Source organism: Muntiacus reevesi, chromosome 9 (assembly GCF_963930625.1).
Source record: "Muntiacus reevesi chromosome 9, mMunRee1.1, whole genome shotgun sequence".
Taxonomy (NCBI): domain Eukaryota; kingdom Metazoa; phylum Chordata; class Mammalia; order Artiodactyla; family Cervidae; genus Muntiacus; species Muntiacus reevesi.
The window spans coordinates 29458043-29482093 of NC_089257.1; the positions used below are offsets into that span (position 1 = coordinate 29458043).

The 24051-nt window shown below is 37.9% G+C and overlaps 1 protein-coding gene across 1 annotated transcript in view; it reads left to right on the plus strand.

The window, feature by feature from the left end:
• DCDC1 (doublecortin domain containing 1) overlaps positions 1–24051 on the plus strand; it is a 423479-nt gene that overhangs the window by 8078 nt on the left and 391350 nt on the right. Inside the window, exons 2-4 of the mRNA XM_065944379.1 lie at positions 11092–11361; positions 12525–12678; positions 13150–13312. Coding sequence (XP_065800451.1) covers positions 11092–11361; positions 12525–12678; positions 13150–13312 — 587 coding nt within the window. The remainder of the gene's footprint in view (positions 1–11091; positions 11362–12524; positions 12679–13149; positions 13313–24051) is intronic.

Consider the following 24051-nt stretch of genomic DNA (forward strand, 5'->3'; position numbering starts at 1 on the left):
TTATCCATACTGTTAAATTTTGACATGTTTTTACTAACCTTACTATAAGCAAACATAGCATTCTTAAATATTTGCATAGTTTGCATACATATAGACTTACAAAGGCTTCCCGGGTAGTTCAGTGGTTAAGAATCTGCCTGCCAATGAAGGAGCTGCAGGACACTTGGGTTCGATCCCTGGGTCAGCAGGATTGTCTGGAGTAGGGAATGACAACCCACTCTAGTACTCTTGCCTGGAAAATCCGATGGATGGAGGAGTCTGGTAGGCTGCAGTCCATGACGTCGCGAAGAGTCAGACACGACTAAGCAACTTCACTTTGACTTTTCACTTTCATGCATTGGAGAAGGAAATGGCAACCCACTCCAGTGTTCTCGCCTGAAAACTATCATGGACTGAGTAGCATGGCAGGCTACAGTCCACAGGATCACAAAGAGTGGAACATCACTGAGTGACTAAACACACATGCAGACTTACAAAACCACATTTACTTATTTTTTTGTGACTTAATTTCTAAAGAATTATTCAGATTGCTAAAAGAAATAATCTTTTTCCAATAACTGACATTAAACAAACTCAGAAATGATGTAGTTGATGTTGTTAATGGAAACATACCAGGATATTGGGATTCCCTGGTGGCTCAGTGGTAAAGAATCTGCCTGCCAATGCAGGAGACGCAAGAGAGGAGGGTTCCATCCTGGGTCAGGAAGATCCCCTGGAGGAGGGTATGCCAACCCACTCCAGTATTTTTGCCTGGAAAATCCCATGGACAGAGGAGCCTGGCAGGCTACAGTCCATGGATCACAGAGTCAGTCATGACTGAGCGCACACGCACATAAAATAAAATACCAGGATATTTTCATCCAAATGAATACCTCCCCCATTTAAAATGTCTACTTTAGCAAGTAGTAATTTATTCTAATGACAATGCCACTTCTCAAAGCACTTTCTTAAGTTCCTCTTTGGATTTGCCATCAGAAACAGTGGTACATTCTTTTAAATAACCTCAGTTTTTAATGACGACAAAATTTAATCTTAAATAGTTGTCTTTTAATCTTCCAGAAAAGAAAATATCTGGATCTAAATTTGGTGTAAAAATTGAGTAATCAAAACTACATAATTGTATAGCTAGTGTGTTACACAGAAATTTAATATGGGTCCCCAAGATTCCCACCCACTGGTAAATATGCCTGGTGTAATTCCCTCCTTTTGAGTGTGGGTAGGATTGTGACTATGACAGGATGTCACTTCTACGATTATGTTACATTATATGGCAAAGACTTTTTCAGATGTAGTTAGGGTATAAAATCAGTTGTATTTGAGTTAATCAAATGGGAGATTATCCTGGGTGGGCCTAACTTAATCAGATCTACTCTTAAATGAGAGTTTAGAGATCAGAGACAGAAAAGAAAGATGAATTCCTCTGGCTTCAAAGAAGATGATAGTAACTATGAATTTTTTAGCTGTAAGGAACTGAATTATGGAAAAACCTGAATGAGTTTGGAAGAAGATCCTGAGCATCAGCTAAGACTGCAGCCCCAAGCTGACACCTTCACTTCAGCCTATGAGATCCTGAGCACAGGTTCCTGCTAAGCTTTGCCCAGACTTCTGACGCCTGGAAAGAATCTGTGCTGTGATAGGCTGGTGTTGTTTTAAGCCATTTGTTGCATAGCAGTAGAAAACTAGTATAGACGGATAGATAGGTATAAAGATAGATACAGAGGTAGTTCTTAAGAAGGTGTATTCTTAAGTAGTATGATTGATATTCTTGTGTCAATCTAATATAGTAGATTTTAGAATTCGGGTTGGAAAAAATGCTCTGTATCAGAGGTAAAAATTATTTTTACCACTGATGAAAGAGTAAATAATACAATGATGAATTGGAATACTTGACAGAAATTGAAGTCTAGCATTTTAGATTGTAGGAAAGGATAAATGAGATTTAGTGATTCCAGCTGTCAAACTTACGAGGGCACATATATAGGAAGAAAGTACATTTTTATTCAAGGAGGTGGCATAGAAGTCTTACTGAAGAAGAAGCTTCTTGAAATATGTGTATATGTGAATTACCTACAGATACAATGAAAGATTCACAGTAGAGACATAGCATAGACTTAGGACAAGATAATAATCCTGATATAGGTAGTTCAAAAAGAAGATCTGGTTATAAAATGAGCCTGTGTTCTAGAATGTGGTAGGAAACCTCTACAGTACACTAAGGCAAAATGAGGTTATTTTTTTTTAATAAAGGTTATTTTTTCCTTTTTTTTTAATAAAGTTTATTTTTTCATTTCCTAAAACAACTAGTTTAAAAATCCACATGGAATTCCTAGTGGGAATTTTCTAGTTGTGAAAAAAGAAAGTCTAAGAAAACTGTGACACAATTGATCAAATTTTATAAAAGATACCTAACAAGTGTAGATCTTATCAAAACATGTATCTTGAAAGAAATAACAAGATGTAGATCTTCATAGAAATTATAATAAATTTATGTAATAATTCATAAGAATCACAGAGAGCACAGGATGCAAAGCCTCAAACTCACGCAAGCAGAATTTTGAAGTTAAGGTCCCTACGTAAAACCAGGTGCCGTGAAAGGTAGATGCACCTATCCATGAAAAATGGAATTAAAAATTATTGATGACCAGCCTGAGGAAGCAGCAGTAAATGGATATGATACATTCTAAGGTTCTTGCATTGTCTGGAGAGTAATATGTGCTCATCCACTCAGTTATATCCAACTCTTTGCGGTCCCATGGACTCTAGCCTCTAATTACTCTAGTAATTTAAATTGTGTGATACATTTTAGTGAGTACTTTTTCAATCAATCAAATTTATAGTGTCCCTGCTCTCCTCACTCAGTACAGGCCATGTAAGTCCCTGCCAATTATGTTTTCCTCTTTTGGGAGGCACCTGATACCCATCTTACTGTAACCTCCTATTTACCTTTTTATCCTGCTCCAGGGCCACTGATGGGTCCTTTCTCATTCATAGGTATTCTAGTAGCTTATGAAGTTGCTGAGCTTGAGAGTTCTACCCAACAGGGGTAGTGATGAAATTAAACTTTTGGGGGAATTGAATGTATCATACAGAGTCTGCAGAAAGTCGTGTGGTATAGAAATGAGACATATAGACGATGTTAGCAGAAGTCATGAGGAATGAGGAGAAGGAGGATAGAGATAGGTTAGGCAATAAGAGGGGCTTCCCAGGTGGCGCTAGTGATAAAGAACCTGCCTGCCAATGCAGGAGACATAAGAGATGCTGGTTTGATCCCTGAATCAGGAAGATCCCCTGGAGGAAGGCATGGTAACCCACTCCAGAATTCTTGCCTGGGAAATCTTATGGACAGAGGAACCTGGTGGGCTGCAGTCCATAGGGTCACATAGAGGCAGACACAACTACACATGCACTAAGCTCATAAGATGAGGCAATAAGATGTAGAATGAGGAAGCAGACGCAGAAGGAGAGATGAGGTTACTGAGTGAAAAAACAGTCTAGATTTGGTCTTAAGTCACTAGTATATCCTGGAGTGCAGTGAATGGTCTTCTAATTCTCTTTGTGCTCTACTGGAGTGGTTTTATCTCCTTAACGCTTTTGTATCCTGCCGTGAGTTCTGTCATCCAAAACCTAAATGCTTGTTTGTTCCTTGTAAGCTGAATGATCCTAAACCCCACATTTCCAGCATTAACTTAACAAACCATGTGTGTGAAATTAATTCCCATGTGGGATAAGTTAGCCTTGCCAAGTTGTGTGATCATCCTCATACACTAGGAAACACATAGTTGTTTTAAGAAAGAAGTGTTCCATAATGTTTAATAACTAGTGCAAACCTGTCATCAATGTTGATAAAATTAAGCTGAAGACTAAAGACGGTAGAACAGTAGTGACTTTTTAACATGAAAAACTACCTTCTTCCTCCTTTTATATATAAATTACTAGAGAAAAGTAAATGATAGATACGTACGTGGTAGAACCATAAAAATTCTTTTTACCGTTTACCAAGTAACTCATGTGGAGAAGGAAATGGCAGCCCATTCCAGTATTCTTGCTTGGAGAATCCCATGGACAGAGGAGCCTGGTGGGCTACAGTTCAGAGGGCCGCAAGAGTCGTACATGACTTAGCAACTAAACCATCACCAAGTAACTCATGCACTTTATTGTCCTAAACCTACCAGAATCAAGTAGATTTAGGAGGAGTAGGGATGGATAATTTCCCAAAAGGGTACAAATGCTGTTACCAGAACGGGTGCGGGGTGAGATATGTGCGTGCATGCCAGTTACTTCAGTCATGTCTGACTCTTTGTGACCCCATGGACTGTAGCCCACCAGATTCCTTTGTCCATGGGATTCTCCAGGCAAGAATACTAGAGTGGGTTGCCATTTCCTTCTCCAGGGGATCTTCCTGACCCAGGGATTGAGCACAAGTCTCCTGAGTCTCCTGAATTGCAGGCGAATTCTTTACACACAGTAGACAAAAATAGTAGATGACCTGTAAATGACTCAGTTGAACAAAGCAATTTATACCTAACAAAATATTACATTCCAGTAAAATCTGTATAGCTCATATATCAATCTTAGAGACAGTTGCAAAACAGTGTTAAGTAAAAAAGCCGAAGTATTATATTAAAAATTTGATGTGGTTGAAGTTTTAGAATATGAAAAAAATAACAACCCTTTGCACTGTGGTGGTGGGATAATGGGTTATTACATAAAATCACCAGTATATTTGTAAAAATATTTGACAGTATACAGAATGCATTCATTAAAAAAGAAAGACACCTCATTCTTCACTTAAGTAGAGAATCCCTTTTCTTTCCTTGTGTGAGAATTTGCTTTCCAAGTAACGGTATGGACACTGAGAACTGTCTTTGAGACCTGCAGATCTTTCCTCCTGGCTATTTACTGCTCTTCCCCCAGGATGAAGAGCTGGGTGACTGCAGCTCTGTTGCTGTTGCTGCAGAAACACGGCCTCTGTGACATGACTGCTGTCTCATGCCCCCACTCGTCACTGCTGTCAATATCTGAGTAGCTCAGGTGGTCCCACCTCTGCCAGAGCTAAAGTCTAATGATCATTCAGGATGCTATTTGCCACAGTTATAAACCTGGGTGGACCCTCAGGGTATAGAGAAGGCCATTCTTCTCCCCAGTGCTATGCTCAGTCCAGGGCAGATTGTGATAGAAACATGTGATGAAAACAATAATGACAATAATAAAATACAACTACTCAGATCCCAGTGTTTGTGCTCCATGGACCCACTGTATCAACTCTTATCCACATGCTTATCCTCTGGCACATGACTAGCTTTCATTCCTTTAGAGGAAATAATCAACCATTTTGGGCTTCCCAGGTGGCTCCGTGGTAAAGAATCCTCCTGCCAATGCAGGAGATATGAGTTTGATCCTTGGGTCGGGACAATTCCCTGGAGTAGGAAGTGGCAACCTACTCAAGTATTCTTGCTGGGAAAATTCCATGCACAGGGAAGCCTGGAAGGCTACAGTCCATGGAGTCACAAAGAGTTAGACACGACTGAGCAACTGAGCATGCAGTCAACTATTTTACACATTTGTGGACATAAAGAACACAGGCCAGAAGAAATAATTGTGGCTATAATAAAATTTGTGGATGAGAAAAATTTGGAGGAGGAGCTGTTCATGCTAAACTTTCCACACTAAGCATACATTATTTTGTAATTGTGTGGATGGGGAGGTTATATTATGTATAAGGACTACTGACTGAGGAACTAGCAAATTGGAAAAATGTGGTTTGTATAAAAATTACCTCAATTACAGTAATACATGAAAGCTAACATCCTCTATGCCTGATCCTCTATCTACACAGCTCAATATTCTCAAATATATTTGTTTCATTTTATCATACCAACAACTCTACATTTTCCATCTTTCAGTCTTGGTATTTGCATAGATTTACATGTCATCCCAGGTCAGGTGGTCCTCTGTTCAAGTATTTAGTTCAACTAAATCCTTGATGAACTACAAATATTTAGCCCTACATAAGACCCAAATGTAATGCTCAGTTCAGTTCAGTCACTCAGCCGTGTCTGACTCTTTGAGACCCCATGAATCGCAGCACTCCAGGCCTCCCTGTCCATCACCAACTCCAGGAGTTTACTCAAACTCATGCCTATGGAGTCGGTGATGTCATTCAGCCATCTCATCCTCTGTCGTCCCCTTCTCCTCCTGCCCCCAATCCCTCCCAGCATCAGGGTCTTTTCCAACGAGTCAACTCTTTGCATGAAGTGGCCAAAGTATTGGAGTTTCAGCTTCAACATCAGTCCTTCTAATGAACACCCAGGACTGATCTCCTTTAGGATGGACTGGTTGGATCTCCTTGCAGTCCAAGGGACTCTCAAGAGTCTTCTCCAACACCACAGTTCAAAAGCATCAATTCTTTGGTGCTCAGCTTTCTTCACAGTCCAACTCTCACATCCATACATGACTACTGCAAAAACCATAGCCTTGACCAGACAGACCTTTGTTGGCAAAGTAATGTCTCTGCTTTTTAATATGCTATCTAGGTTGGTCATGACTTTCCTTCCAAGGAGTAAGCGTCTTTTAATTTCATGGTTGCAGTCATCATCTGCAGTGATTTTGGAGCCCAAAAAAACAAAGTCTGACACTGTTTCCACTGTCTCCCCATCTATTTCCCATGAGGTGATAGGACCAGATGCCATGATCTTAGTTTTCTGAATGTTAAGCTTTAAGTCAACTTTTTCACTCTCCTCTTTCACTTTCATCCAGAGGCTTTTTAGTTCCTCTTCACTTTCTACCATAAGGGTGGTATCATCTGCATATCCGAGGTTATTGATATTTCTCCCGGCAATTTTGATTCCAGCTTGTGCTTCTTCCAGCCCAGTGTTTCTCATGATGTACTCTGCATATAAGTTAAATAAGCAGGATGACAACATACAGCCTTGATGTACTCCTTTTCCTATTTGGAACCCATCTGTTGTTCCATGTCCAGTTCTAACTTGCTTCCTGACCTGCATACAGGTATCTCAAGAGGCAGGTCAGATGGTCTGGTATTCCCATCTCCTTCAGAATTTTCCACAGGTTATTGTGATCCACACAGTCAAAGGCTTTGGCATAGTCAAGAAAGCCAAAGTTTTTCTGGAACTCTTGTTTTTTCGATGATCCAGCGGATATTGGCAATTTGATCTCTGGTTCCTCTGCCTTTTCTAAAACTAGCTTGAACATCTGGAAGTTCTCTGTTCACGTATTGCTGAAGCCTGGCTTGGAGAATTTTGAGCATTACCTTACTAGCGTGTGAGATGTGTGCAATTGTGCAGTAGTTTGAGCTTTCTTTGGGATTGCCTTTCTTAGGGACTAGAATGAAAACTGACCTTTTCCTGTCCTGTGGCCACTGCTGAGTTTTCCAAGTTTGCTGGCATATTCAATGCAGCCTTTCACAGCATCATCTTTCAGGATTTGAAATAGCTCAACTGGAATTCCATCACATCCACTAGCTTTGTTCGTAGTGATGCTTTCTGAGGCCCACTTGACTTCACATTCCAGTATGTCTGGCTCTAGGTGAGTGATCACACCACTGTGATTATCTGGGTCGTGAAGATCCTTTTTTGTACAGTTCTTCTGTGTATTCTTTCCACCTGTTCTTAATATCTTCCGCTTCTGTTAGGCCCATACCATTTCTGTCCTTTATTGAGCCCATGTTTGCATGAAATGTTCCCTTTGGCTTCCCTGGTGGCTCAGAGGTTAAAGCGTCTGCCTACAATGCGGGAGACCTGGGTTTGATTCCTGGGTCAGGAAGATCCCCTGGAGAAGGAACTGGCAACCCACTCCAGTATTCTTGCCTGGAGAATCCCATGGACGGAGAAGCCTGGTGGGCTACAGTCCATGGGGTCGCAAAGAGTCGGACAAGACTGAGCGACTTCACTTTCACTTTCCCTTGGTATCTCTAATTTTCTTGAAGAGATCTCTAGTCTTTTCCATTCTGTTGTTTTCCTCTATTTCTTTGCATTGATCGCTGAGGAAGGCTTTCTTATCTCTCCTGGCTATTCTTTGGAACTCTCCATTCAAATGGGAATATCTTTCCTTTTCTCCTTTGCTTTTCGCTTCTCTTCATTTCACAGCTATTTATAAGGCCTCCTCAGACAACCATTTTGCCTTTTTGCATTTCTTTTCCATGGGGATGATCTTGATCCCTGTCTCCTGTACAATGTCATGAACCTCTGTCCATAGTTTATCAGGCTGTCTATCAGATCTAGTCCCTTAAATCTATTTCTCACTTCCACTGTATAGTCATAAGGGATTTGATTTAGGTCATACCTGAATGGTCTAGTGGTTATCCCTACTTTCTTCAGTTTAAGTCTGAATTTGGCAATAAGGAGTTCATGATCTGAACCACAGTCAGCTCCCAGTCTTGTTTTTGCTGACTGTATAGAGCTTCTTCATCTTTGGCTGCAAAGAATATAATCAATCTGATTTCGGTGTTGAGTATCTGGTGATGTCCATGTGTAGAGTGTTCTCTTGTGTTGTTGGAAGCGGGTGTTTCCTATGACCAGGGCGTTCTCTTGGCAAAACTCTATTAGCCTTTGCCCTGCTTCATTCTGTACTCCAAGGCCAAATTTGCCTGTTACTCCAGGTGTTTCTTGACTTCCTACTTTTGCATTCCAGTCCCCTATAATGAAAAGGACATCTTTCTTGGGTGTTAGTTCAAAAGGTTTTGTAGGTCTTCATAGAACCGTTCAACTTCAGCTTATTCAGCGTTACTGTTTGGGGCATAGGCTTGGAATACCGTGATATTGAATGGTTTGTCTTGGAAACGAACAGAGATCATTCTGTCGTTTTTGAGATTGCATCTAAGTACTGCATTTCAGACTCTTTTGTTGACTATGATGGCTACTCCATTTCTTCTAAGGGATTCCTGCCCACAGTAATAGATACAATGGTCATCTGAGTTAAATTCACCCATTCCAGTCCATTTTAGTTCGCTGATTCCTAGAATGTCAATATTCACTCTTGCCATCTCCTGTTTGACTACTTCCAATTTGCCTTGATTCATGGACCTAACATTCCAGGTTCCTATGCAATATTGCTCTTTACAGCATCGAACCTTGCTTCTATCCCCAGTCCCATCCACAACTGGGTATTGTTTTTGCTTTGGCTCCATCCCTTCATTCTTTCTGGAGTCATTTCTCCACTGATCTCCAGTAGCATATTGGGCACCTACCGACCTGGGGAGTTCCTCTTTCAGGATCCTATCATTTTGCCTTCTCATACTGTTCATGGGGTTCTGAAGGCAAGAATACTGAAGTGGTTTGCCATTCCCTTCTCCTGTGGACCATATTCTGTCAGACCTTCCACCATGACCTGACTGTCTTGGGTGGCCCCACATGGCCTGGTTTAGTTTCATGGAGTTAGATGAGACTGTGGTCCTGTGATCAGATTGACAAGTTTTCTGTGATTATGGTTTTAGTGTGTCTGCCCTCTGATGCCCTCTCGCAACACCTACCGTCTTACTCGGGTTTCTCTTACCTTGGACGTGTAGTATCTCTTCACGGCTGCTCCAGCAAAGTGCAGCCGCTGCCCCTTACCTTGGACAAGGGGTATCTTTCACGGCTGCCCCTCCTGACCTTGAATGTGGAGTAGCTCCTCTCGGCCCTCCTGCGCCCGCGCAGCTAGAGACTATATTTCAAGATTTCCTTTGTTTGCCGAGATGGTAAACAAAATGCAGTTAAAATATGGGAAGAACTTGGTAAGGAGTGAGTATAATATGTTGATCACCACCCCCTTCCCATCTCAGATCTAAACTGTATTTCAGAATTATAGCAACTTGGAAATAAGTTGATGAGCTCTAGTCATTCAAAAATTGTGCATTAAAAACATAAAGTAATAGCATATATGATCTGATTTAGCCAGCTGAAATAAGTGCAATATCAATTAAATTTACTTAAAAAGTAAGCGAAATCAGCAAAAAATGAAACCTAAATTAAGAAACCACAAGAGAGTAGGTTGAGTACTTACTTTCTGTTTTGTTGCTGTCTCTGATGCAATAGTCGACAGTGCTGTGGATGAAGGTGAGTTGTGTCTGGTCTAAATTCTGGGGCCTGTGATCTAAGAAAAAGGGGAAAGATGTTCAGTTCTGTCATCCTGATGACCTGAAGCCTTAAAGAATGTGGTCAAAACAGGTTCACCCAAGGGCATGTTGGTGTCTACTCTAAGAAAATCTTTCAGAGGTAAGATATAGCTGTATTTTTATGTCTTCCACAAAAGTCAATTCCAAACTCTTAAGAAGACAATCATAAAATCTGAGTGAATCAGCAGCTAGTTTAATTCTGTTTGCTCCTAACTGTTAAAGAGAAGTCTCTATAGCTTAAATACCAGGTAGGGTAACTGACTGTCCCAATTTGACTGAGACTAAGGGAGTTTTCACAATGTGTGGCTAAAATGCCAAAGCCAGGACAGTCCTGAGCAAAACAGTATGAGTTAGTCACCTATGTCCAGCTCTGTTGTAAAGTCTTTACCAACTTTACTCCAACCCACAAAAGTTTGCCTTCAGGGAATTCTTTCTGCACTTAATATACACCCAGAGTTCTAAGCAGTTTATTTGACATATATTCTCTCTTTATTAGGGGATAGTTTGCAAGTTCTCTTGAGAATAGGAGCCACATCTCTAATTTTTATAATTTCTTAATATTTAGCAGAGTGCTGGTGTTTAATGAATGAATGTAAGAATTTTAAAATGTTACTCAACACTGATTCAAGCATTACACACTTTTTCTTCTTTAGTTTAAATAATTAGGTTTAATGTTTATGAATGTGTGTTTTATTTTAGGACATCTCAAGTTCAAGTTCTTTCCTAGATTATGTGAGCTACAACTACAGATTATGTGAGCCTGGGCAAGTTAATTACTCTGAGACATAACTTTTTTAATCTGTAAAGTGGGGATAAAAATGTCACTCACTTCCCAGGGATATAGTAAAGGTTAAGTAAAATACTGGCTAAGCGTGTAGTGTTTTGTCTCACACATAGCACACAACCAGTTTTATGTGTTAGCTGTTAACAAGTGATTACACATCAATTCACTGTATTCTTCCTTGCATTGTTCCTTTCAGGGAGTTTATGTCATCCCAGGCAAAAGCAGTTATTAAAACTACTGAAGATTATTTGCAGCCTCAGTTTGGCCCCAACAGACTTTCGCATTCTGCGGCAGTATCAGAAGGGTCAGGACTTCAAGATTGCTCCACACATCAAACAGCATCAGATCATAGCCATGATGAAATATCAGACCCAGATAGCTACAAATCAAACAGTAAAAACAATTCTTGGTTTATATCAGCATCCAGGAGAAACAGACCTGTCAGCACTCCAGTGGGTCAACTGAGGTAATCAAAGTGGCTCTCTGTTCTTTCCTTTGAGCAGAATTTATAATGATTCAGTTGACTGTTTCAAACATTAAAATGTAACACATCTCTAGGGGTTTTGTTTCTGCTTTTCTTTTTTCTTTGAAAGCACCTGAGTAGAATGTTGCTAATTTTATTTGTGGAAAAAAATGAGATACACATGAGCCTGGATAATATGAAACTCTGAAAGGAATAGTTGAAGCAGAGTCAGGCTAAGACCATGAATATCTTGGTTTACTAGATAATTGCTTAAAAATAGAAATGCATACTTGTAATATTTAAACAGTATTTGAAATAAAATCAAATTGAAATTGAACTTATTATAATAGCATTTTGTGTATACATTTTCACATCAAGATTCTTATAATCTGTTAACCTAAGAGTTTATGGATAGAAGAAAATGTTGATAAAAATAAAAATCAAACTAAGGTATTTACATTCACATTATTTTCATATATTCAAATAGGTGGATATACAGTGGTTTTAAGTTTAAAGTTAAAATGTTTACTTTAAAATGTTTACTATGCAATGTGACATTAGGAATTAACAGGAAAAGTTAAATTAGAACATGTTAGTCATTTACCATGTACTTTTGCTGGGAAAAAATAAGGATTGAAACTAGTTTTGACTGAAAGCAAACTTAGAAATCTTTTCTTACTGCCCCCAAGCAATTTGAAATGAAAGCAATAAAAGTGACTTCAGAATAAAAACTTTAGTATGATGTATTTGAATTTCAAATCTTTTAAAAAGAAATCAAAGAACTTTAATAGACATGAAAAGTTAAGGAAAATTCTTAGCTGTTTTCTATTTCATGATGTTAAGACCGTATTGCTATTTTATGCTTTCTTTTAGAATACAGCATATGTAATTTTAAAAAGTGAATGCTGTGATGTTTTAGAAATAAAACAATTTATTCTGAGATACATATTTTACATGAACAGTTTTGGCAAACTTATCATGTATTAAATTTTTAAAAATATTTAAGTATATATAGACAATCTTATTCTATTAAAAAAATTTTTTTTGAGGAATACTTAGGAACAATCATTAGTGCTTATATGTGTTGAAAATGTCCAGGATAATATTTACATAAAAATGCTTACTAATTAACATGCACCAATTGTTGTGTTTTTTTTTTTCTTTAGAGTTCCAGAGTTCTCTTCAAAATTTAAGTGGAACCAGAATTGGCACAGATTGTCTCAAAGACACAAACTTCAACCCAGACTGATTAGAGTAACAGCTTACAAAAATGGATCTAGAACAGTCTTTGCCAAAGTTACTGTACCAACCATCACCTTGGTAACTAGTATCCAAAAGTTTTCAGTGCTTTATTTCTTCCCATATTCTCTTTATATATAGAAAGTGAGAAAGATGACATTTATTGTTTAAAATTTTCTTTATAGTTATCTGAATCTCTAGGTAGCTTATATGTATAAACATAGATTTCACAGACATTCCATTCATTTTTTATCAATATATAAGTAGTATATCTAATTAAACAAATACAATGACTATATCTTATAGACTTATTAGAATGATGGAACATTCAAGGACTAGAATTTGAGAATCAGCTCTTCTCTGTGTTGTGATGAACCTATTTGTATATTTTCAATTGCTACAAAATAACCATATTGGTGGCGTTTCTGAGTTAGTTACCTTGGCAAGTGGCTCAGTGAGTTTCTGTTTTGATCACTGCACCTTTTTGCTTGGTGGAAATGTGTTACTTTCCTTGTCCTCAGTAGCTGTCCCTTACCTCTTGTTTTCTATTAGTTGCTGGAGGAATGCACAGAAAAGCTGAATCTGAACATGGCCGCACGACGAGTCTTCTTGGCAGACGGCAGTGAAGCCCTCGAACCTGAAGACATACCCTGCGAAGCAGACGTTTATGTTTCAACGGGAGAGCCCTTTTTAGATCCATTCAAAAAAATTAAAGGTAAAAATGAAAAAAAAAACTTGTATTTCCATACACAGTAAATTGCTTAAGGGGCGCAATTAAAAAATGATTTTCATCCTGTCTTTTTTGCATGGTTTAACAAAACTAATGTTTACGCATTTACAGCTCAGTAAGAGGATAATGTGCTTAATGAAAGAAAAATCCACTGACAGCCACGTTTATTGCCCTTCATTAGCATTGGTGCTTAATTTAATATAGATCTGAATAGACATTAGGGAGCCTGCAGGAGGTTAAATGGTGAAAATATAATAAATTAAATCAGAGATTATTGAATTTACTGTTTAGTTTCTGTGACACTCAACAGACATAATTCATTAGACTTATTCTCTCAGAAAACAGCTCAAAGTTTCAAGTATCATTTATTCATTTATACTCTTGATCTTTTTTCAGATGGTATTAACATAATTTTGAAAATGTGACCAGTAATGAACATAATTCTTATATGCATGTGATTTTCCTAACAAAATTTTTAGAAGATAAATGCCACAGCGTGTCTTTTATATAATTTATGTATATATGTACAATATATATGTTTTATGGTAATAAAAATTATATATTTATAATGTGATATGTATAGACATACTTTTGTAGCAAAGGTCTCTTTGTAGAAAAAGAAAGTCCATTGTTTCTAACATTTCAGAAATGCGGAGATTTTCTAAGGAAAAAAAAATTCTTTCTTTAGTGAGAAAGAGTATGTCTTAAGAGAGAAATAAAAATGCCACTATCCAGGTATGTCATACCCAGGGCCTGTTATCAAGTGCTATGTATGCTAATCACATTTAAATGACATAAAAACTTTGCCATACAAATTCAGTGTATCTAACTGCTGTATTCCCCTCTGCTTTTTCTATCTTATTAGAAGTTTTTTTTTTCTGCAATTGCTATAAAGCCAGTGAACCACAGGCAAGTCTAGGCAGTCATTGCATAAATAGAAGAAAAGTAATTCTGGAGTTCATTACAGAGGAAGTGATGAAAATTCTTCCTCTATTAATGTTATTATATAAAATGATACTAGAATTTCTATCTCTTTAAGAATACTTGATCATCAAGAAATAATTTCTTGAATTCAATAAAAAGTTCAAGGTAATTTGGTCCTTGTAAAGAAACTTGTTGCTACAGTACTCAGTAAAAATAAGCTATGCGGTAGTGTAGACCCAGATATTTTTCAAAATTGTTTTTTACTTTAAAATATGGCTGCCTTTATTTTGTATTCATGAATCGTCTCTTTGTATAAAAGCATGAGTCTTTGTGGGTAAATGTTTCTGTGACTTTTATATTCGGATATCTATGTAATGAATACTTCCTTAAGACCCTTGGTTATTTTTATTAATAAGAAATACTTGTCTTTCTTATGATCATGGTATTTTAGAAGAGATATATAAAAATTATTTATAGCTAAGCTTCTTAAAAGATCTGGACGTGAATGCCTAAAATGACAATGTTACCCACATGACAAAGCTTGGTGGATGATTTTTAAATGTACAAACTAATTTCCTCCTACTTTTTGTTTTCTCTTTTATCCTTTTAAAGCCAAGTCTAGAACAAAAAACTTCTCTGCTTTGTCTGCACATCTTTGGCTGTGTTTCACTGTGACATGCACTGCTGTTCTTTTAGCACCAAAATGTTGGCACACACTCCTGAAAATTTCACACCATCTCTTGCTGGATCAGCAAGCTTAACCCACCAAAATCTGGTGTTGTGCAATGGTTTTTGACTGATAATCAATCTTTATGCTGCTCGACAGTTGTTGCTGGGACACGGAGTAGAGCAGGTGGCAGATGTGCCTTGTCTTTTGAGAAAAGAAATTGTAGGTGAGCTTGGACACAGACTAGCATATCACATGTCCATTAAAAAGACTTAAGTATAATGGGAAAAAAGCCATCCATGTAAGTTAAGCTCACAGATAAGCCTATAAGCCTAAAGCCTGATATTGGTTTCTTTCAGAACAAGAACATAAACACAAATAATTTATTATATATATATGTAATTTATCATATATGTGTATATAACTTGAGAGGGGTGGGGGAGATTTCACATATATGTATATCATCTACATATTCTCACCTACATATTCACATGTACTTTTTCAAATCAGGCTAAAATGAACTCTCTTGCATGAGTGTTATAGATTATCAATAATAATGTCAACTTGTCATGAGTTTACCATAAGAATAAAACATGTATGCATAGCTTTGAAAGTGGTAGATAAATTTAAGTAAGGAGACATTCTCAGAAGTTGGAAAATTCTACTTTCTAAAGATAAATAAGGGGGAAACACCTGACAGAATTTGGTGTTACGGTTGCATCTTTGCAGATGAACATGAATATTTTATGTACAATGAACAAACAAGCATTAGAGTCAATAAATGGTTTTAATATACTGTTTTTCATTCATTCAGCAAGCATCGATTCAAAGTCTACTATGTGCCAGTCCTAGGCCAGATCAGAGACAGATAATAAAAAAGGGGACTTATAATCTAATTTCTTTGTTGTCATTATTCCTTCATCTCTAATTTTAAAGAAAAAAAAAATTAAACCAAATCATTTGGTCCTCCAAATGAAAATTTGCTCTATTTCTGGCATAGAAAAGTCAAATAAACCTATGTATATTTTGGCAATTGTATTTCCATACTTCATTGTATTCTTATTCTTTGGGAAAATAGTATAGATAGTGAAAATTGCCTTGGAACTAATTCCAGATTTACTAAGGTAGAAAGAGGCCTGCAGAACATCTCTGATTTTTTAAATGCTTTACCACCCCTTTTGAACATCACTGTTGACAACCAGTGGCACTGGATTTAATAGAAAGTCAGAGAACTATTCATCACATACCTCCAAACACAAAGCTTTCATACAGAGGTCAAGCCAGGGTCAAGACTGACATGAAGCACTCCATGTTGAAATGCAATGTTAGAATAATTCTTACATTTGAAGTTGAATGCATAAACAGAAAGATTAATTGTGTGGGGAGAAAAGCAGAAAGAATTTTTATGAAGATTATTGATGAAGATCAACTGTCTTATTAGGTCTTGTAATTCTGCCATTTGAAGATTCTGAAATTTATTCCTCTAAAACTATGAAGATACAGTTAATGAATTGTTTCAAAGGGCATTTTTAAAGTTTTTGGTTTCATGAGCATACCTCTTAGGCTTTATTCACAGTTTCCTGAATCTTCTGCTTCATGATAGCACAATGAAAATTCTTGCATCAGATTCCTGGAATTTAAAGAGTTCAGGTCCTTTAGAACTGCTAGGAGCTATAGGCAATGCAAACCTAGCATAAAAAATGGTTCATGCCCCACACTTGCTTAAATGTCTTAAAGAAGATGAGGGGAAAAACAGTTTGAACCTAATTCATTAGGTCCAAGTTTCACTGTATAGAGTTCTGAGATTGGTTAAATTTTTTTTACTTCTATATTTCCATTCTTTTCTATATATCCTATTTTACTGTTTGGCTTTCAGAGTTATCATTTACAGTGATTCATTTCAGTCCTGAGTTTTGTTAACCAGAAATGAAACTGAGTATTATGAATAGAATTTTACATCTTTTATATTCTGTATTGTGAAGATGTAGTCACAGAGAAAAAATCCATGAAGAGTATTCTTGATACTACACCTAAGATCTAAATTTAAACCTAGAGATTTCTGCTAACTGCCATGTGATCTACAAAATGAGATAATTTGCTGTGACAGCTTGTGATTGACAAGAATATGTGTGAGCACATTTAAAATAGGCCATCTTTTCATGTAGAAATAAATGTCAGTGAAATGATGGATTCTCATCATTTTAATTATTGATGATTTGGAAATATTTCAATTCCACGACATACAAGACACATTCTAAATAGCAGCATAACACTTTTTCTCATATGTACATCAATAATGAAATGTTCTGTCATATTTTGTTTCTCAAAAAATGCATTAGTTTAATGAACCTGGATTCATGCATTATATTCTGTTCCATTATATGTCTCCTGAGTTTGTTGCTTTTTAAATGGTTGTGTTAAAAGCACAAGTTTCAAGAAATGACTTACTACCCACATCACACCTTGCTTTTCTTGCTGCTGAATCTCAAGACAGTGCTACAGTCTACACCAGTGGCTGCATTAGTCCTGCTAAAGCTAATATTGGGCTCTGTGATGCTCACCCACAGGGTGACCACTGCTTAACTTGGGCAGCTGCAACAGGACTTAGGGTGGGTGTTCCCAAATTCTCTATTATCACTTTGAATAGTATGTGCATTAGGCAAGATTGTCAGTCCATCTTCTCTCTCACTTGGCTACATATACCAAAAGCAGGAACATGATATTATGTGGAGAAAAAGAACTCTCTTCTGAGATAGCACATTATTCTTTTATCTGTTTCTGCAAGGGGAGATAAAACTATAGGCATGTATGTTATGTTTTTTCCCTATTCCAAATATTTTAAACCTATAATTAAGTGTGTACAGTGCCCTTACTATGTGATTAGATGTGGGTCTGAAGATCATTACAAAAGATGCGCCCCCGACCCCGCAAAAAATTCCTTAGCCAAACGAAAAATTTAGAGCATGCATCCAGGAGCATCGCATACTGTCAGAGTATCAGCTCATTGAGGAACACCTGAATTACTGACATATCATGAATTGTTGAATATACTTCATATATTCACACAGAAGCTATACTTGTTTAGTGAAGATGCCTGTGAGCCTGTAACTGTCCTGATAATTTGAATACTTCCTGCAAGCCATACACTCACCCATGTGCTTTAAGTGTATTATGCTTTCTCTGTACAACCCCTGAGTTAATGTTACAAATCCAGTCTCTTATATGCCATTCTAAAACATAGAATTGCAGATAACCAAACAATTTTTTCATAACTCATTTGATAGCACAGCCTATTTGGTATAAATAATCAATTGTTTTGATGAAAAATAATATGTTTGATTATGGGCTGCTACTGTAGACCTTGCTGAGCATATTAAATAATATTTGATATATGCAACATATTAACATTTTTTAATTCTAAAATTTCTACTATGGAATCACATCTGATAATAAGGGTTTTGAATACAGCCTTTTTTGTCTGAAAAGAAATTTGATAAACTTTAATTCTCATGAGGATATTAACTCAGAAGAGTTATAAATACTGTCTTTATCACCGGGAGCTGTTTGCTGCATGGATAAAAGTGGACAGAGAGAATACCTCCTTGATAAGAGCTGAGACAGTGTGTGAGAAGTAATAAAAAAAAAATTATGGTTCTGTTTAAGGAGGCAAAGGAGTAGTCAAAGAGAGACCATTCATTCATTCAATCATTTCCTCAAGAAGTATTTATTGAGTCCCTACAATATGCCAGGATACGGTGTGAACAAGACAGGTCTCATGGAGCTTAGGTTCTAATAAGGTAGAAGAAGCAACAGACATAAACATATACAGAACTAAGTTATTTAGTGACAGTGTGAAGTGTTATAAAGAAAAATAAGAAGGGTGGTATTATAAAAACAATGTCATGGAAACAAAAGGAAGGAGTTTAAAAACTGAGCCAAGCATTTCCAGTAACCTTGAAGTCTAATCTTTTAGACGGTTTCTATCTACCCTGCTTGCTACTTTACCTGAGAGTTCATTTATATATCCTATAGGTACTCTTTCAGGATTTTGCCTTCTAAAGTGTTTGTTTCTGAAGCTTTGAGACATCTGTTAGGAGAGACATAAGAAATGCATTATCATTTAGTGTGAAGAGCACTGGACTTGAAATCAGATGATCTTGCAAGATTCTAGTCCCTCTTATATGACCTTGGGCAGACTGATCTGCACTTCAGTGTCCCTACTTGTATATTGAGGTAAAAATATCTTAATGGATTATTGGATATTGTCTTCTTTTTCTAAAAAGAAAAATTATTTGGAAATTAAATGTCTATAAATCCTTCATCTAAATAGAACACTGAGAATAGCATTTCATAAGTATAACTAGGACTCCCAAGTACTGTTAAGATCCCAAGGCTAGTTATTAGAACCTCGTGTCCACTCTTAACCTCCCCAGAATAGTTGCCTGGGTGTAGGAAAATAGCAACAGCACAATCATTTGGCTCTGCTTTACCATCACTGTCAGGGAAGCAAACTACTCTGTGAACCTGGGCAAGTGGCTTAAAACCTCTCTAACCCCCAGTTTCCTCATCTATTATATATAAACTGAGTCAATAATAAACATCTCACAGGGTAATTATGAGGAGTAAATACAATAATGTGTATAAAAGTCTGCTGCACATAATAGGTGTCTAAAACATTATTTTTCCATCTGCTCTTTGTCTGTTTTCCCTCTTTTGCTCCATCTCTTGTTTGACTCATTTCCACCAGCTTACCATATAGACTGACACAAGTACCTGATTTTACTACTGCAGGTGCTTGCTAGGTCCAGGATCTTAAAATATTTACAACTAAGTTAAAATCACGAGCAAGCACTTGTGTTACAACATGATATGGAAATCTGAGTTAGAGCCTTCGAACTCTCACTATGTTCTACTATTTACCTTGAGAATTTTTCTGAGGTGTAAGTCAAAATCAAGTCCTTTTATGAAAGGAGCCCCAAGTGGCCTTGCTCTGCTCTATTCTGAAAGTCGACTTTTAAAATATGTTTATGACCCAAGGCTAGCCTTAACTTTAAGCTGCCACAACTTATTCCAAGAAAGTTCATAGAAAAGTTCAGGGAAAGGGTGACAACATTTTGACTGGCACAATAGATAGGATGTTTGTAATTTTAATCAAATTTAAATTGAAGACATACTTCAAATGATATGTCAGACTCGTGTTACCGAGTTAAAATCTAATGACAACCACTGTCATTATTAGTTAAGTATAGCCATCACGCCTATAGCAATAAATGATGACACTTAAGAACATGCAGAAACAAAGAACGCTAGTATTTAGAGAAAAGGGAGTGACTAGAAACCCAGTTGAACACAGGAATGTGACCTGAATTTAATCTATTTACCAAACATAGAAGCAATTGTATTTTGAGCAGATGATATAATTGAATATAGCAGTATGTTTTCTTACTGTCAGAGCATTTATATTTTATAAACTCATCATCTTGCACCCATGAAATGATGTGCTTGTTCATATTTAAGGTCATTATCTATACTTTCAAGACAGCCAGAGCATTAGTGTATTTTCAAGTTTATTGCCCAACTACAAGAGAATTAATTTTTTTTAAAATATTTTTAATAAGCTTATGGATTTGACGTTGCAAGTTTGCTGCTTTTATTCTGGTGACAGAAGAAAGCAGTATTCTCTTTGGCTGGCACATGCGAAATGGAAAATTACAATGTGGGGAGCACCCAGATTTATTTAATTTCATGACAGGCATTGGCGTTTTTGAACTAGGCTGAGAAAATGTCGTGATAGACACATACCTTCTAATGTGGTGATTAGAAGGTAAATAGACCTTCTAATGCTAGAACATGCTTTATCTTTTTCATGATTTGGTTATAAACAAAACATGAAAATAAAATAGGATGTGAGTTCTTCAAAATAAATTATTGGGGCATAATGTGCTGAGTGCTGCCAGAGAGTAAGTGTATGAACATAAACAGTCAAGGGCCTTAGCTGGGATATAGACCTTTGGGGAAGTTTTTCCCAAGGTTTTGTCCAGCCTCCTCTGGAACTTCAGTGGAGTGCAGACCCCACTCCTGTCCTTACCCAGATGGTCATGAGGCTTTGGAACCCACTAAGGGTGGCTACCACAATTAGGAGGAGATGAGATAATAATGAAAATAGGACCCTTTCTTTGACAATTGCATGTGTGGGGACAGGGAATTTGCTGAGAGTACTGTCAATAAGGGGAAGATGGAAGAACCCTTCAAAGAGGACTTCCAAGTCTCCTGCTTTTGAGATCCCTGGATGGACAGGCTTTGTCCTTGGTCCTGCTTCCTGGGGAGGCTCTCACTAGTAAGGCTAAGCTTATTCTCAGTGTGGTCTTTTGTGATCATCAGACTTGTGATGACTGTTATTCTCTTTAAACCAGGCTTCCTTGGGGCATAAACCATGGCTGCCTTGTTCACCATCTTTTTGTGGGGGGTGGGGGTGGGCACAGGGCTTGGCACTTAATAGGTGCTCAACAAACGTTCAGTGGTTGAATGAAAAACCAAATAGGTACTATGGTGAACCATGCATATTTCATGGTGGGAGGGGAGGTAAAGACCTCATTAGAGCATCCTGTTGGGCCAGCAAACAGTAAGTGGAGATTTAGAAGGAGTATATTAAAAATCCCCCATCCCAAATTCTTGTGTAGATTTGTGAATATTCCTGTTTGGCAAGGGGCTAGAGTAAGCCAGCCCAAGAATAGTTCCATGGCAGAGAGGCTAATGGTAATGCTAACCATTGTCTGAGACCAGACAATGGTCCAAAGTGGAGTGCTGGGATAAATAATTCTTCCAGGAACTTATAGACTGGAGATTTTCAGTCTTCCCACATCCTGTCAGGAATGCCCTTTCTTACCCACTCTCTCCCCTCAGTCTCTTTTTTTTTTTCTTTTGATGGTTGGAGAAGGCAAAGGAGAGGCTTTCTTCTTCATTTAACACTTCCCTTTGTATTTCTCATAGTACCTTGCATACAGTAGGTGCTTATTGACTATTATTGAAAGTCAGGAAGTAAGAAAGAGGAGATAGTGTGACCTTTGAGAAGGTTTAGGGTCACTGCTCCCTGCTGTGCAGAGTTGAAGGACCTCAGAGCTGGGTCGGGGTGGGGAAGCTGTTTTCCAATTCTAACAGGTACCAGATAGCCTCAGCCCTGGGAGGGATGTCAAGGTTGTGAGATGAGACAAAAGACAGAAGCATAGGAAGCATTTGTTAGCTCTGCATAGCTACTGTGTTTCCTGAGACGTTCAAGGTGGGTTTAGATGGCAGCACGTTTCTTCTTTTAATACTCAGGCTGGCTTCCTGCCCCCCATGTCCCCCTTGCTCCCCTTCACCACTTGATTATTCCTCATTCCACCCACTGCTAGCCTCAGTTAATCCTCTTCCTCACCAGAGCCAAAACCTACTCAGGTCTGTATTGAGCATCCTTGGGTACTCCATAATGGCATAAGATCAGATTCTGTTTTTCTTCTTGTCTCTGGAAGTAATAATGTTTACCCTGGGTGTCTTAAATTGAAGAAAATAGGGGGAACCACCAGACCTTTCAGGTATGACCTAAATCAAATCCCTTAACAATTAAACAGTGGAAGTGACGAATAGCTTCAAGGGATTAGATCTGATAGAGTGCCTGAAGTACTATGGGCGGAGTTTCATGACATTGTACAGGAGGCAGTGATCAAGACCATCCCCAAGAAAAAGAAATACAAAAAGGCAAAATGGTTGTCTGAGGAGGCCTTACAAACAGCTGAGAAAAGAAGAGAAGCGAAAGGCAAAGGAGAAAAAGAAAGGTATTCCCATTTGAATGCAGAGTTCCAAAGAATAGCAAGGAGAGATAATAAAGCCTTCCTCAGTGATCAATGCAAAGAAATAGAAGAAAACAATGGAATGGGAAAGACTAGAGATCTCTTCAAGAAAATTAGAGATACCAAGGGAACTTTTCATGCAAAGATGGGCTCAATAAAGGACAGAAACGGTATGGACCTAACAGAAGCAAAAGATACTAAGAATAGGTGGCAAGAATACACAGATAAACTATTCAAAAAAGATCTTCATGATCAAGATAACCACGATGGTGTGATCACTCACCTAGAGGCAGACATCCTGGAATGTCAAGTCAAGTGGGCCTTAGGAAGCATCTCTACGAAAAAAGTCAGTGGAGGTGATGGAATTCCAGTTGAGCTATTTCAAATCCTGAAAGATGATGCTGTGAAAGTGCTGCAGTCAATATGCCATCAAATTTGGAAAACTCAGCAGTGGCCGCAGGACAGGAAAAGGTCAGTTTCCATTCCAATCCCAAAGAAAGGCAATGCCAAAAAATGTTCACTACCACACAGTTGCACTCATCTCACACGCTACCAAAGTAATGCTCAAATTCTCCAAGCCAGGCTTCAACAGTACATAAACCGTGAACTTCCAGACATTCGAGCTGGTTTTAGAAAAGGCAGAGGAACCAGAGATCAAATTGCCAACATTCGCTGGATCATCGAAAAAACAAGAGTTCCAGAAAAACATCTACTTGTGCTTTATTGACTATGCCAAAGCCTTTGACTGTGGATCACAATAAACTGTGGAAGATTCTGAAAGAGATGGGAATACCAGACCACCTGACCTGCCTCCTGAGAAACCTGTATGCAGGTCAGGAAGCAACAGTTAGAACTGGACATAGAACAACAGATGGGTTCCAAATCAGGAAAGGAGTACGTCAAGGCTGTATATTGTTACCCTGCTTATATAACTTAAATGCAGAGTACATCATGAGAAATGCTCTGGACTGGATGAAGCACAAGCTGGAATCAAGATTGCCAGGAGAAATATCAATAACCTCAGATATGCAGATGACACCACCCTTATGGCAGAAAGTTAGGAAGAACTAAAGAGCCTCTTGATGAAAGTGATAGCAGAGAGTGATAAAGTTGGCTTACAACTCAACATTCGGAAAACTAAGATCATGGAATCTGGTCCCATCACTTCATGGCAAATAGATGGGGAAACAGTGGAAACAGTGACAGACTTTATTTTTGGGGGAGTTCCCAAAATCACTGCCGATGGTGACTGCAGCCATGAAATTAAAAAAAGCTTACTCCTTGGAAGGAAAGTTATGACCAACCTA